Here is a 16,904-nt window from a genome sequence, read left to right as displayed (position 1 = left end):
ACTGAGCGGCAATGTCATCTTCTGATACTTCTAAATATTATTTATAATCTATCTTAGTTATTTTAGCAATTTTTATTTTCTTCTTACTATTATTGAGATAAAAAAAATACATTTGATCTTTGATATAGGGGTTGATCACCTCTTATTAATATTATATTGTCATTTTTTTACCCTAACTCTAAATCATCTTAAATTTCTCTTTGAATTTTAAAGCAATAATATTATTTTTATTCAACAAAATGGTTTTCTCCTTTAAACTATTTTATTAATATAAACCTCTTAATAAAATGATTAAATGTGAGGAATCTCATTAAAATATATAACTCATATTAACAATTTAACTAAATTTATTGTTATTTAATTATAAGTTATCTAAAATAATATATGAATATATAAACTAATAATTAAATTTGAAGCGATCTTATTTTATTAATTAAATAAAACAAAATTAATATTCATTTTTAAATAATTAAAATAAAATAAAATATTTGTAATTAAATTATTTTAAATGATTTAATTTCGTATTTTTGAATCAACTAACAAATCATTTATCACAAAAAAAATATTTGAACAATATAGTTATGAACAAATGATTTTATTAGGAGTTGTTATTAAGGGAGACTTTTTGGACTTTTCTGTGATTTTTAGCTAGAATTTCATGAAAAAAATATAGATTTGGTACTTTGAAAAAACTTTAGGGCATTTAGATTGTGTTGTTCTCAAGTTAAACTTGTGATTTCAATGAATCCTTGCAAGATTTCATACAAATTAGATCAGAAAATAATCCAGAAATTTTTTCCAAAAGTTGCACAAGACAATGGATTTTGTTTTATTAATTAAATCAAGTTAATATTTAAATTTTAATTGAATTATTACATTTAATATTTGGCCAAACTATTTATTGCCTAAACATTATTTTAGGCTTTGTCTAAACATGTTATATGTTAGAGTTTTTGGTTGAAATGAACCAAATTATTTTTGGTCAAATCTTAATTTTTGTTGGTTAAAATAGGTCTTGACTGTATATGGATTATGGATTCAACACCCTAAAAAACCCCTAAAGGCTTGGATTGTGGAGAGTTTACAACTCAAGCTAAAACTTGTGATTCCAAAAATTCCCTACCTAATTCTAGGCTAATTATACCAAAAAAATATGACAAAAAAAACCCTTCATAACATTTTCTAAGTGTAAAACCACAACTCAATCACGAACTTTTAAAAAGAAACAACTCAAAATAACAACTACTCAATGACAATAAACTTGCACTAAACTTTATTGACCAAATATTCCTTCACTAAACATTATCTCAACTTAACTGGAAAATAACATCTCATTGTAAATTTCGAAATAAAAAAACAACTCATCACCGAGTTGCATTAAAATGTAAAACTACAACAACTCAAACACAAACTTTTAAAACATCATGAACTTTAAAAACAACTCATGATAAACTTATACTAAACTTTATTGACCAAATATTCATTCACTAAACATTATCTTAACTGGAAACTAAAAAAACCAAACTCATCAAATAGTTGAACTTAACTTCCTATGAAACCAAAGAACCAACTCATCAAATAGTTGAACTAAACTTTAAATTCATATGAATCAGTAAAACCGAGTAAAGCAAATTGCACATTGTGAAAAGTTGCAATACCATCCTCTCCATTGAACTTCAAATTGTGAATTCAAATATATTATGAAATTGCAAAACCATCCTCTCCATTGAGATGATAATTCCATACAATATTTAAACTTTTCGAAGATTATTTTTCGAAGTAAACGCCATTTCAGGTTAACCAGCAAAGCAAAATGAAAGAGAAATCATCAATGCATGGCAATGTGAAAGTAAAGGTATCACCAGCTCGCCCTGTGAAAGCAAACACATCACTTAGGGGCGGCAATGCCATCTTCCGTATTGAGGTACTTCTAAATACTATTTATAGTATATCGTAGTTATTTTGCTTGAATGTTTAGCAATGGGGAAGAATAATTCGTTTGGGTTGATATTATTTCTGGTTCTCGTCCTGCTGCAACATGGAGATTGCTTGAAAATGGAGATGAAACTGATCCATCGCCATTCCATCAACAGTCTCTTTTACACACATTTCTCGAGCAGGCACCAGGCTATAGAAGCGCTCATAAGACTCGACTCCCTCAGAATAAGTTTCCATCATGGGCACTCCAATTCCCATATATGGGCTCCTGCTTTACCTCCGGCGGCCTCTAACTTCGGACCGAATACAGCATTTGAAATGCCTGTAGCCTCCGGTGCAACTCTGGGAACTGCTCTTTATTTCGTGGAACTTTTTGTTGGAACTCCTCCCCAGAAAATCTTGCCTGTAGTAGACACGGGCAGCGATCTCGTCTGGGTAAATTGCAGTTCCTGCCAGAATTGCGGCTCTTTCAATCCCAACAGATCGTCATCTCTATCATACGTACCTTGTTACTCCAGAGAATGTGATGCCCTCTCTCCCACGGTGTCCTGCACTATTGAGCCTAAAATGGCCTGCAACTACGCCCAAAGCTACCTGGACGGCACTTTCATCACAGGCGCTTATATCCATGAAACGATTACATTGAGCTCCATATCTAGGAAGCCATTGAAGGCTGACAATGTGTTGATGGGATGCGGGTTGAATAACGAAGGGCAGACAGACATTGGCTCCGGAGGCGTGCTGGGTTTAGGTCAAGGACCCAATTCATTTGCAATACAGACAGCCAGTTTATATGGGGGCAAATTCTCTTACTGCTTAACAGATTATTTAGACCCCATCACAGTAACAAGCTTTCTGGTATTCGGAGACGTGATCGAAGAATCAGGTATTTCATTATTGAGAAAGCCAATTCAATATACTCCGATTCTGCAGGGAGCATCATCATTTTATTACGTGGGTATAGAAGAAATAGCCATAAATGGAGAGAAACTTCCTATATCCACCAATGCTTGGGAGATGGATGAATTTGGCAAAGGAGGGACAATAATAGACTCTGGGACTTCGCTGACTTATTTGGCAGAGGAGGCCTATGAAATAATACTGGAGGCCCTGAGTGTGGTAATCACATATCCAAGGGCTACAATGATGTCTCCGCAGCAATTTGATCTCTGCTTCAACACTTCGGGTGTGAGTGAATTGGAATTTCCTAAATTCTCGATTATTTTCGAAGGAGGAAAAACATTTTGTCCGCCGCCAGAGAATTATATCCTGCAGATCGAGGACGACGTGAGTTGCCTGGGACTGAGACCCATTGCAGAACCGGGGCCAAATATTATTGGGAATCTTCTACAGCAAAACTTCTTCGTTCAGTACAATCTGCCGCAATCTCTTCTTGGGTTTGCTCCTGCTGATTGTTCATTCCATAAGTGAATGTGTGCTTGACTTATTTTCGGTTGGAGTCTTCACTCCACAATTAGACTGAATTATTTGTGGTTATTGCTTTAGTTTTCAATAAAATACAACTGAACGGTATTGGTAGTTGTTTTTGTTTTCAATACTAAAAAAACGCTTTCTTTGAGTACATTCCCTCTAGATTTCCATATATTTTCTCTTGGATTCTTGTCTGTAATAGTGAGTATTTTATCATATTTCTTATACAAAATTTGTCACTAGATTTCCATACCAATGCCTCAGTTTGCATAGATTCTCTATCTTATATGTGTGAGAGTGTTACTATATTCTACTAATTCATAGTTACAAAATAGAAATAAGTTCCTTACTGGTTCATGTTTATCAACAAAAAGGATTTACCAGCTTAGGAAGGAACAACATTTTTCATCAAAAATCTGGAATGAATTCCCTAATTGGTGTTGATACACCCAGCATTCATAAGTTTTTCGTGCACATATGCTGTGAAATGATACTTACATGTTTCTTTGTCGATGCCCTTCTTTGAATGCATATCAGTTATCTGGTTTCGTTCTCTGTAGATATGCGTGTATGTAATGTTCTGAAAGGTGTAGATATGGGTGTATGTAATGTTCTGAAATGTGGATGTTAGGATTTTCATGGGGCTGATCCACTTGGACAAAATATGGAGACTGAAAATAGTGTATTCTTTGACCCAATCAATTATACTCTTCCATGAACCAAGATTTTTCCAATCCCCTTCATTTTGCAAAGTTGAAGACACCCGCCAAGTGCAATGATCTCAACCCTACTATGCGTCCCCGGCCTCCCTTCCATTAGAAATGGTAGAATTGCCCCGGCTCTAGCATAATGACCGCCCCACGTCCACATCTTTTTTGTTGGCTAGCCCATCAAGATATCCTTTGGGATAGATCCCCATAATGTTCTTATATATAATCTTCCTTGTTTTTACCACTGCCTTCTTAGGTCCAATCTTGCGGAAATATGTGATGGTCTTCAGTACCACCTCACAAACCATTTGTCTCTTCTGTTTGAACACCCCAGCACTACAACTACGCCATGATGCTCCGGCATGTCCTTGGACCATGTGATGAAGTGTATGTAGTGTACCCAAACGATCTAACTTAAGTAAATTCATCACCCCTGACCACACCTCCCTGGCAAATGAACATCCAATGAACAGATGGTTTGCCTCCTCATCTAGCAACCTGCACATGGAACATATACCTGGCTTCCTCATCTACCAACCTGCTCATGGAGCATATACTTAAACCTTGAAAGCCTCTGCCTTGTAATTTATCCCAAGTAAGCACTCATTTGTGTGTGGCCAACCACCCAAAACAAAAAAGTTTCTTAATTTTCTCCCACCCCATGCGGCCTTGAACCATGAATTGAATATAAACGTCTTTTCTACTAATGGAAGATTATTATATATATCATTGACTTTTGGATATCCATTTTTTGTTGGGCCTTCCCACTACATATTGTCTTCACCTTCACCAATGCAAGCACCTGAATCATATAAATTTGTGAGAAAAGCTTCTCACTCAATAGCCAAGTTATCAATCAAACCAATATCAGTAGCCCTCAGCCAAGATGGTTGGGAGGTGAACCGATTGTTCCTGTCAGTGATATGTGCATAATTAAAGATGCCCTTGTCGTGGAGTGTGTTAAGGAGGGCAGCCGCTAGGGAGTGATTGCCAACTAAGCCCTTTAAGGCATCCATTACAACCTCCGTCTGTCTTTCATCCCCGAGTGCCCACAGCAAAAACCCCAATACCCAATGGCAATTTCTCGACATGCTCCTCCAGATATATGATGCTCCTGATGACCTTCTTGCCCCCATCCTGGACCATATCGAGAGGGTTTTTCCTTTCATATATTTTTCTCTAATAATTTGACCCCATATGCCATTATCATTTGTAGCCCTTCATAAACTTCTTATTACTAAGCCACAGTTAAAATTGTGAGTGTTGAAAATACCCCACCCCTAGTGGCAATCGGTTTAGCTATGGCTTTCCATCTTACCAAGCGTATCTTCCCTTTCAACTCAGTGCCCGACCCGATGAATCTGGTCATAATTTCATCAATCTTATGACAGACCTCCATTGGCAGCCGAAACAAAAGCATCCAGAAGACCGAGATGTTCTGAAAGACACATCTAGCTGGTAGTTGTTTCAATCTGGTCATTTAGCAAAATTTCTCCTTCAGTACAGAGTTTTCAGCAATCCGCTTTTGGTTTTGCTCCTTGTGTCTGTTCATTTCATAATTATAAACTTTTTATGATTAAGGCACAGTTAAAATTGTGAGTGTTGAGAATATCCCACCCCCAGCGGCAATCGGTTTAGCTATGGTTTTCAATCTTACCAAGCGTATCTTCCCTTTCACTCAGTACCCGACCAGATGAATCTTGTCATAATTTCATCAATCTTATGACAGACCTCCATTGGCAGCCTAAACAAAAGCATCCAGAAGACCGAGATGTTCTGAAAGACAGATCTGGTTGGTAGTTGTTTCAATCTGGTCATTTAGCAAAATTTCTCGTTCAGTACAGAGTTTTCAGCAATCCGCTTTTGGTTTTGCTCCTTAGTGTCTGTTCATGCCATAATTGAAGGTGAACTTGAATTATTTTCGGTTGGAATGTTCAGTTCACCATTAGATTGAATTATTGTACGTCTGATGATAGCTTGAACTTTTAATAAAATACCTCCTACCTGTATTGGTAGTTCTTTCAATCTAGTAATTTCGTAACAGGAACGGTATTGGTAGTTCTTTCAATCCGGTAATTTCGTAACAGGAAATAAAAGAGAATCTCATGACATGAATTACTAGTCACACTTCTATATTATGAGATGGAAAGCAATTTCATGAAATCAACGGGCAACGTTTTCACATTCATTATTTTTGCATGGATGAATTTCAATACTTTGTTTTTCCATAGTGGTGCTTCTCAAATTTTTGTATCTCAATTTGATCTCACCCTTGTTTCAGAGAAATTGGACATATGGTAAGCTGAAATTACATACGCAAACTATGGAAAGCCTGCTTATTATTTTACTCGATGGAAATATGAAATTTCAGTGACAAATAATGGAATTCCATTATTATTATTACAAGTGTAGTGTTTGATTGAGTTATTGTTACAGGGTAGTGTTTTACTGATTTTATAATAATGTGTTTTTTAATCTTTAATCAAAATGTGTAAAATTTCTATTTTATAAGATAGAAAGCAATTTCATGAAATCAAGAAGCAACGTTTTAACATTCATTATTTTTGCATGGATGAATTTCAAAACTTTGTTTTTCTATGGTGGTGCTTCTCAAATTTTTGTATCTCACCGTTTTAGAGAAATTGGACATATGGTAAGATGAAATTATGGAAGGCATGCTTATTATTTTACTCGATGGGAATATGAAATTTCAGTGACAAATAATGGAATTCCATTACTTATTATTACAAGGGTAGTGTTTGATTGAGTTATTGTTACCGTGTAGTGTTGTTTGATTGATTTGAGAATAATGTGTTTTTTAATTTTTAATAAAAATGTGTGAAAGTTTTTTTCCTTTTTCTTTTTCTTTTTCTTTTTCTTTTTCTTTTTCTTTTTCTTTTTCTTTTTTTTTCCAGTATGAAAAAGTCGTATAAGGATGATATATAAAGATACCAACATATTCCATCAAATTTAGTACATTCCATAATTGAGTCCGTTCTGACTCGACAAAACATGGTGAATGCCATCATTATCAGATATATGTCTCTATGCACAGTGGTCTGTACATATAATACAGTGCAAACATACAAGCAAAATGATCTAATATATCAGCAGTCTAGACATCTAAAATGTGGGAGAAAGATATACAAAAACCAAAACACAAAAAATAAGTCTTTGTCACATAAAAAACCTCTGAAGATAAACCACCAGCATTAGCATATGAATACTTCCAAAGAATGTAGTAGTTATCTTGGTAGTGGAAGCACCCCGACATCCATGATGTTTTCCTCCATCTTGATCTCAATGTGCATCCCATCCAGCTCATCCAATAACCCCCTCTTAGAAAGTCTATCCGCATTTTGATTAAAGTCCCTTCCAATGTGCTCAATCATTGAGTCATTAAAAGAGTCCCAAAGATGCTCAATTTGATATAGCCAAACATGGAGTGTAGGTTGATAAACTTTTTCACATCACAGGACATAGTCAATGATAATCTTAGAGTCCCCAAAAATTTGAATTGAAGGGATGTTAAGATATCTAGTGAACCAGAGAAGTCCCCATAGTGTCATGGCTTCTGCCCTCGTGTTCGTGTCGTTGCCAGCACCCCAGTGAACCCAAAATTCTTGTTCCTGAGATAAAGCAATCGTGAAACCACATCTACACCTATTCCTTTGTGATGCCCCATCAAAGAAGCCAGCCAGGTAGACCATCCAATTGGTTTATGAATGATTTTCTTAGGCCCCATGCCCTGTTGTGTACCAATAGAGTACCATTTGATAATGCGCTCCAACACCTGCATAACATTTTCTCTGAAATTTTTAAAAGTGATATTGTTTCGCCATCTCTAGATCTCCTAGAAAAGAATAAGGGGGATGTTTCACCATGTTGTACTTTGATTGCTCCACCACCTCAAGCAATCAGTAATACAATCATATTGATTATATGAGAAACCGATATAACCAGCAAGATTGTTCCAGAGCTGTACAGTCATAGGACATATTAAGAATATGTGGAAATTTCTCTCCTCCACTTCCCTGCATAGTACACATATCCTCGGCCCATTCCAATTCCTCTTCTGGAGGTTTTCCCACGTTAGATTTTTATTCTTCCAAACCAACCAAAGAAAAAGAATAATCTTAATGGGGATTTTGGATTTCCAGAAATTAAAGAACCAGCATACCTCAGAGTGTTGTATCTCCTGACGGCAGAGTGTGAAACATATATCAACCACCATAACACCCCCCTCCTTCATTTTTCCTATCTAGGCAATCTTGTCCCTATCAACTTCTCGACATACTCCAGCAAGCTGCAAGACAGTTCTAATCTAATTCCACTCCCTCGCCATCTTCCCATCCAAACCCAATTTGATAAAATTAGAAACTAGGGCAAAACTTCATGTGGGTCATTTTATTCATGGCTGATAATAATTTTATTAGATTCCTCTCGTCGAGAGGTGTAGGATTTATATAAATATCATCCGATTCCGATAAGTTTTCATGGAGATATGAATTTATTTTGATTATGGAATTATTATCAAGCCGACCTACAACTCATGTAGGCTCAGAAGCCCAACAGTCGCATCTATTCAAGCACCAACGTTGCGTATAAATATAGGAGGACTTTTCCTCATTTGGACTCACTCATCTCATCACATCTCTTTCTCTCTACTGCGCAAAAAAGAGTCTCTTCTCTACTGCGCAGAAAAGGGTCTCTCCCTCACACATGTGACGCCGGAAGCTGCTGAAACTGAAGCTACAACTGCAGAAGTAAAGATTGACCTGTGTGGACTAGAAGATCTCCTCATCTGAACTACGATGTAGGTTCATCTGAACCTTCTCTGAAAGCCGCAAATTTTGGTGGTGGAATCAAGTCAATCCGACGGACGGTTTGCAAGATATCGACTGCCCTAGTTTGAAGCTGGAAGCTGCCGAAACTGAAGTTGCAACTACAGAAGTAAAGTTTGACCTGCGTGGACTAGAAGATCTCCTCATCTGAACTGCGTTGTAGGTTCATCTGAACCTCCTCTGGAAGCCACAACTTTTGGTGGTGGAATCAAGTCGATCCGACGGTCGGTTTGTGAGATATCGTCTGCCCTAGTTTGATGATGAAGCTGCTAATGCTGATGTTGTTGATCTAGGGTTTGCTACTGCTGATATGAATCAGATTTATTGTACTATTTCTCTCTACTGAATTATTGAAGATAAAAGAAGACTTGATAAAAGGGTTTCCCCACACATTGTGGGGTTTGTCCCTGGCTAGCTGCCACATCTTGTGTCTCTTGTCTTGGCTTGTTTTCTGTTGATCGTTTAATGTTCTATCTACACTTTACTTATGCACATGTGATTGCTAATCTATGAATAATAATAAGAAATAAAAGTAAATTTCTCTAAGCATAGAACATACCATAACTTAACATGGAATCAGAGCTGAGGTGAAGACAAAGCCCGAGCAAGAGCAAGAGCAATCACCAAAGAGAAGATTGGCAAGGCTATCCTAAAAGAACGATTGGGTCCTCAACACTCTTTCCTACCGAAGACAAGCTCCGTGAGAAAGCTGACTATCACGGATGGAAGATGTCTATCGATCTAACCCTTGAGGATCAAGGAGTTTTTGACCATGTAAGAGGCAATATTGTTGAGCCTCCATCAAATGCATCTGCTGCTGCCTGGAACAAATGGAAGAACGGAGAAGTCAAAACAAAGAAGATCATCCGGGACTCTATCGGGAAGCACTTGGTCTCCTACATCTCTAAAATGGACACCTCCAAGGAAACCTACAATAGACTGGTGAGTTTATTTAAAGTTAATGATGCAAATCAAGTTTTGTTTCTTAGAAATAAGCTAAGGGAAATCAAGAAGGGTAAAGATGGGAGTATGCAAGCATACTTCTTAAGAATCACTGAGATCAGGAACGATCTCCTATCTATTGGGGAGACTATTACTGATAGGGAAATGGCACTCACGACTCTTGGAGGATTACCATCTGAATGGTACGTGTTCAGGACTACTCTTCTGAACAATAATATAATTCCTGGTTTCGAGGAATTATTGGCTCGATGCATTCAAGAAGAAACAAGGGTAGAAGAGCAAGAAATGCCCATGCCTAAAGGTCCTCCTGCTGCCTTTTTCTTCTGATGCTAAGAAAAGAAATAATTCCGGGACTAAATCAAAAAGAAAGGTTGGATCTAAGGGTGGAAGAAAAGGACAATGTTACATCTGTGATAAAGCAGGTCACTATGCAAGGGAGTGCCCTGATAGAAAGGACTCACACCGGGACGATGATAAAAATCCCTCTGATGGCAATCAAAGGAATGGAAAATTCAATAGCAAAGGTAAGAGGAGAGTTGGGAATCAAGGAAGAGGACAACCATTCAAGAAGGCTAGAAATTCCAGGATGTATTAAATGCACCTGACCTCCGAAAGAACCTGGTGTCCATCTCGGCAATGGAAGACAAAGGCTACAAGGTAACCTTCAGCGATGGCAAGGTACGTGTATCGAAAAATAATGTTAAAGATGCCTTTACTCTTGGGTTTCGTGTTGATTCATTATATCAGGTCGATGGAAGTCCGCTAGGTGTCATGTTTTATGACACATCTCTTCAGTTTGAACTTTGGCATCGGAGGTTTTCCCCCCTTCATTATAAATCTCTACTCGGTGTAAGACAAATGGTGATAGGGATGCCCGAATTCCGAGTAGAGAAAGAAGGTGTATGTCCGGGATGTGCCGAAGGAAAGCTAAAAAGGGACCATTCCCCTCAAGTCAAAGCAAGACCTCCGATATATTACAGTTGGTTCACTCAGGCATATCTGAGGCTGGCATTTAGAGGGAGACTACTACACCACATACTCCTGAGCAGAATGGTGTGGCAGAAAGGAAGAACCGTATGATTGTGGAAGTTGTTCAAAGACTTCCGAAGTTTCTATGGGCTGAAACTACAAACACCACCGTATATGTACAAAATCGATGCCCTCATCAAGCATTGGGTTCCAAGACTCCTGAAGAAATGTTCACCGGTAAGAAACCTGATGTTTCTCATTTTTTGGAAGCCATGTATATTTTCATGTGCCGAAAGAGAAAAGAAATAAATTGGGTGCATCTGGAAAGAAAGGAATTTTCATGGGCTATGGTGAAAATACTAAAGGCTATAGAATCTATGTAGCCAGTCAAGGGGAAATCGTGATTAGTCATGATGTCACCTCCAACAAAGATATGTCTCTCAGCAAGGTGGACAACCTTGCGACTGTGAAGAGCTCTCAAGAAGCCGACACCAGGGAACCGAAAGAAAAGGATGATGAATCAATGCCTAATGTAGAAGAACCCATGGATCTAATTGATCATCATCCACATGAGCCTTCCTCTTCTAGGAAGAGGCCTTCATGGCTTAGGGGGATACTTGTTGATGTTGAAGGACATGCTGCACCCTGAGGAACCTTCCCTCAAAGTAAGAAACTTAACAAGTATCAGGGATACCTGACCATCATGAGCACGATCATACAAAATGAGCCTTCATCATTCTCAGATGTCGTCAAGCATCAAGTATGGAAGGATGCTATGACCATAGAATATGAGTCTATTATGGAGAATGCGAACAAGACAATTGTTACTTCAAAATGGCTTTACAAGATAAAGGATGCAGCAGATGGAAGTATGGAAAAGTATAAGGCTCGTTTTGTTGCTCGTGGTTTCTCCTAGAAGGAAGGTATAGACTATGATATTTGCACCTGTTCCCAGAAATACGACCATCCGCTTGATCATAGCCCTTGTGGCTTCACAAGGATGGAACCTACATCAGATGGATAGACCGCGTTCTTGCATGATTCGATCAAAGAAGAGGTCTATGTGGAGCAACCTGAAGGATTTGAGATTTATGATTGAAAATCTCATGTATGTAGGTTGAAGAAGGCTCTCTATGGGCTGAAGCAAGCACCCCGAGCATGGTATGAGAGGGTCGATAACTACTTGATGAAGTTGGGATTCACTAGGAGTGAAGTCGATCCTAACCTTTACCTTAAGGTTGAAGATGACAAGCCTCTCAGACTGGTGTTGTACATGGATGACCTCTTTCTAACAGGTGCAGACCCTCTCATTCTCAAATGTAAGAGGGAGTTGACTTCTGAATTTGAAATGAAGAACCAAGGACTTGAAGTGTGGCAGAAGCCAAGGGAAATTTTCCTATCTCAAGGAAAATATGTGGTGAAGATTCTGAAAAGATTTGGTATGGTGGAATGCAAACCTATGACTACCTCGAGGATCTTAACTTTTAGAAGTTATATGGTAGTGATGTCAGACCAAATTTGGGAAATGCCTTTGAGTTTCAAAAACTCATTTGTGTTGATGTTCTTGGTGAACCTCCATCCGAACATATGTTTTGCAGTTAGCATTGTGAGCTCATATTTGGTTGAGCCTCACTAGATTGGTGATAAGAATCTTCTGAGATGTCACCAGGACACAATGTCTCATGGATTGAGATACGCTGTCGGAAATATGAAACTACATGATTATTCGAATGCTGATTAAGTAGGTAGTATGGAGGATCACTGGAGCACTTTTAGTGTTGTTTCCCTTTGGATTCTGCTTCGATATAATGGATGAGCAGGAAGTAGAAGTCGACTGCCATAAGCACCGCTGAGACCGGATACATATCTATGAGTATGAACTTGTATGAAGCTGCCTAGTTGGGGAAGCTCTTCAGTGAGCTGTTTGAACACATACCATCGTGATTCTTTGTAACAACCAAAGGTGGGATTCGATTATTGAGGAATCTCATATTCATCGATTGCTCCAGCATATAGACATCATCTGGGATATGGTAAGTCAATGAGCAAGGAGGCTCCATTGCATTAAGATGATGTACAAGTCAATACACCTTGTCAAAGCCCCGAGGAAAGATCTAATCTGTGATTTTCCCAAACGACTTGGAGTCATCAAGAAACCCTTGTACAAGGGTCCTGCATGTTGCATATGTTGAGCTCTGGGAGCTCTAAGGGCTTGCGGTTCTTACTGGAGCAACATACGACCACAAGGTGACCCACCCTCCCCTGTTGGTGTGCACTGGAACAAGATGATTCGCTCTATTGTGGGCAGGATGATTCGCTCTCCTATGTAGCAGGATGATTAGTTCTCCTGTGAGGCCTGGATTGATGTGTTCTCCATGGTGATTGTAGCAGGATTGATGTGTTCTCCTGTGAGGCGTGGATTGATGTTTTCTCCATGGCGATTGTAGCAGGATTGATGTGTTCTCCTGTGAGGCCTGGATTGATGTGTTCTCTATGGCAACCTGGATTGATGTGTTCTCCATGGTGATTGTAGCAGGATTGATGTGTTCTCCTGTGAGGACAGGATAGAGTAATTCTCCTGTCAAGGCATGCTACCCATGCAGTCTGGGACTCATGGGAAGTACCTCTCATCTGATCAATGAGCAGGGAAATGAAGTTAGGGACCATAGTAGTACCGATGGACACATCGTTGTATCTACCGTACTCCCTACGCAAGGATGACCTCCATTAATCTGGGATCAATGATACTGGTCTGGGACCAGTGGTAGGAGTTGCACCATACTATGACACTGACTTCGGGTCAGTTGAGACTGGTCTGGGACCAATGGTACATACTCTGAGACTGCCTTCATGTTAGTGCAGTACTAGTCTGGGACCAGTGAGAGTGGTACATACTATGACGCTGACTTCGGGTCGGTTGAGACTGGTCTAATACCAGTGGTACACTCTTTGAGACTACGATACTGGTCTAGGACCAGTGGTAGGAGTGGTACTTACTATGAAGCTGACTTCGGGTCAGTTGAGACTGGTCTGGGATCAATGGTACGCACTTTGAGACTGACTTTGAGTCAATGAGGATGATACTGTTCTGGGACCAGTGGAGTTGTACTCACTATGACGCTGACTTCAGGTTGGTTGAGACTGGTATGGGACCAATGTTACATACTTTGAGACTGACTTTGATTCAGTGTGATACATCCTCGATCATTTCTTATTCTTCATAATTCGGACAAAAGCATAGTAGAACAGAACAATGCAAGAGCAGAGCAGCATAGAGCAGAACAATACAGATCAGTACAGGGCAGAACAAGACAAAGTAGAACATCCAGAATAGAGCAGAGCAGGGCAAGGTTCAGGCTGTACAGGGCAGTGAATTTGATGGATGAATAGTAACGGCCGATAGGCAGATTGCAGATGAAGTTCTCCCTAGTTGAGAGGGAGTGTTAAAATTGGCAACTAGGGAAAAAAATCATGTGGGTCATATTATTCATGGCTGATAATATTTTTATTAGATTCCTCTCATCGAGAGGTGTAGGATTGATATAAAGATCATCCAATTCCAATAAGTATTCATGGAGATATGAATTTATTTTGATTATGAAATTATTATCAAGCCGACCTACAACTCATGTAGGCTCAGAAGCCCAACAGTCGCATCTATTCAAACACCAACGTTGTGTATAAATATAGGAGGAATTTTCCTCATTTGGACTCACTTATCTCATCACATCTCTCTCTCTCTACTGTGCAGAAAAGAGTCTCTTCTCTACTGCGCAGAAAAGGGTCTCTCCCTCACACATGTGAAGCCGAAAGCTGCTGAAACTGAAGCTGCAACTGCAGAAGTAAAGATTGACCTGCGTGGACTAGAAGATCTCCTAATCTGAACTGCATTGTAGGTTCATCTGAACCTTCTCTGAAAGCCTCAACTTTTGGTGGTGGAATCAAGTCAATCCAACGGACGGTTTGCAAGATATCGACTGCCCTAGTTTGACGCCGGAAGCTGCCGAAACTGAAGCTGCAACTGCAGAAGTAAAGTTTGACTTCCGTGGACTAGAAGATCTCCTCATCTGAACTGTGTTGTAGGTTCATTTAAACCTCCTCTGGAAGCCGCAACTTTTCGTGGTGGAATCAAGCCGATCCGAGGTCGGTTTGTGAGATATCGTCTGCCCTAGTTTGATGATGAAGCCGCTAATGTTGATGCTGCCAATCTAGGGTTTGCTACTTCTGATATGAATCAGATTTATTGTACTATTTCTCTCTGCTGAATTATTGAAGATAAAAGAAGATTTGATCAAAGGGTTTCCCCACACATTGTGGGGTTTGTCCTTGGCTAGCCGCCACATCTTGTGTCTCTTGTCTTGGCTTGTTTTCTGTTGATCATTTAATGTTCTATATGCACTTTACTTATGCACATGTGATTGCTAATATATGAATAATAATAAGAAAGAAAAGTAAATTGCTCTAAGCATAGAACATACTGGTGGGCTCCAGTATTTTAGCAATAATGCTACAACTCCTGGAACTCCCTTCTTTAATTTTATCAACCCGGTAGTTCGTAACAAACTTGGAAGCGACAGTGTTGTATGCACAAGTACTAGCTCTTGCCGCAGCTGTCACTTGGTCAGCTGGCACAAGTCGGCTAGGAGCTTAAGCCAACTTCTATGAGCTCTTAGAAGAAGCTTTTTAATTGATGGATGAAAGCTAACTCGAAAGAAGCTAATCTAATTGTGAAAAGAAACTGAAAGCCAAAAAGAAACGCAAACCCTAGCAAACCCTAATTCTACCAGCTAGTCCTACTGATGCAAAGGAGAGAATGCAAACTACGAAAAGAGATTCCATTACTTCTAGGAAGGTAAAATGCATGTGTCTAAGTTATCACTATCTGAAGAAAACATCTTTTTGTATTTTTGATTAAGCTATTAGAATTATCATGCATGTGCTTTTAACTGGCTTTTCACTGTGCAGAGGTGGATCAAGGAGGAGAAATGCATGGAAGAGGTCAGGAAGGTACAGAGAGGGTCTAAGGGATCCCTAACATTCTTTTCGAGAGTTTCACAAAGTCTGGATGCCATGCAACCGTGTTTATGAACTTCTACAGGAAGTCTGCAGGGGTTTCTACAGGATGTTCTGTAATTCTTCTACAGGATGTTTCGAAATGGGATTTTGGAGCATGGATGGAGGGAAAAAGATGGAGGAATGAGTATGAAGGTGAAATAGGGGTGTGAAGAGGTCTAGGACTTGGTGGAGGAGGCTAAGGAGCGATTGGATTTGTTCAAGGATGGATGAAACGATGTTGCACAAGAAGATGAGAATCATGGCAAAGTAAGCGGATGAGGCAAATGTAAGGTAAGGGTTATAAATGAAGGGTGAAGCAGGTAGGTTGGATGGAGGATGGGCAAGTAAGGAAGGATAACAGGTACTCTGCAAGTGGTTTTTCAAACTGAACAAACAAAGACATGCAAGAAAACAAAGATCTAGTTATAAAACCTATGACCTAGTTACTTCACTCTAATCTGACCTAACAGCAAAAGGAAATGAACATAAGTTTATTTGCAGTGAAACCATGTGAAACAACTATGAAACTAAGTGATCATAAACCTAAGCATGCATCCAAACTGATATCAAGTTCTACGAACGAGATTCAAACACTATTGATTGCATGGTGAAGCAAAGAAAGTGTTTTGTTTGGGACAGCATGGTTACTTCAACTCCAACCCCTGATCCAATAAGGAAGAGGTGAAACCAAAAGCGTTTGCTGACCCTTTTTTGGAGCTTTTTCCTGTTATTATCCTACCAATATATTCTAAACATAAACAGCTACTTTAACCATCAAAAGAAATCTAAATAACGAAGCAAGATCTAAATCTAGATAGCAGATTTTATTTTAAGAACACAGCAAAACACATAAAGATAAACAAAGGAGGTACTGAGCGCTTGAGATGGGCCCAACCCCAAGAGCTACAGCCTCCAAAGAGAGATTTAGAGCTGGTGCAAAGCTGGATTCATCTTTATTGATCAAGAAATGAAGAGTTACATCAAAACTGTCCAC

General features: G+C 39.0%; 1 protein-coding gene across 1 annotated transcript; it reads left to right on the top strand.

The window, feature by feature from the left end:
* Nucleotides 1–1,980: 1,980 nt before the first annotated feature.
* On the top strand, nucleotides 1,981–3,369 carry LOC149194093 (aspartic proteinase NANA, chloroplast-like). The gene has a single exon (XM_089407540.1). It carries the CDS (start codon nucleotides 1,981–1,983, stop codon nucleotides 3,367–3,369), a length of 1,389 nt encoding a protein of 462 aa, XP_089263666.1.
* Nucleotides 3,370–16,904: the final 13,535 nt, after the last annotated feature.

The sequence above is a fragment of the Pinus tabuliformis genome, chromosome 2_2 (assembly GCF_031772625.1).
Source record: "Pinus tabuliformis cultivar Carrire ecotype Pingquan chromosome 2_2, CPIR1, whole genome shotgun sequence".
Lineage (NCBI taxonomy): Eukaryota > Viridiplantae > Streptophyta > Pinopsida > Pinales > Pinaceae > Pinus > Pinus tabuliformis.
This window is presented reverse-complemented; position numbering and strand designations above follow the sequence as displayed.

Excerpts from the sequence above, each read along its gene's own strand:
- LOC149194093 (XM_089407540.1), top strand. The coding sequence starts at position 1,981 with ATGGGGAAGAATAATTCGTTTGGGTTGATATTATTTCTGGTTCTCGTC.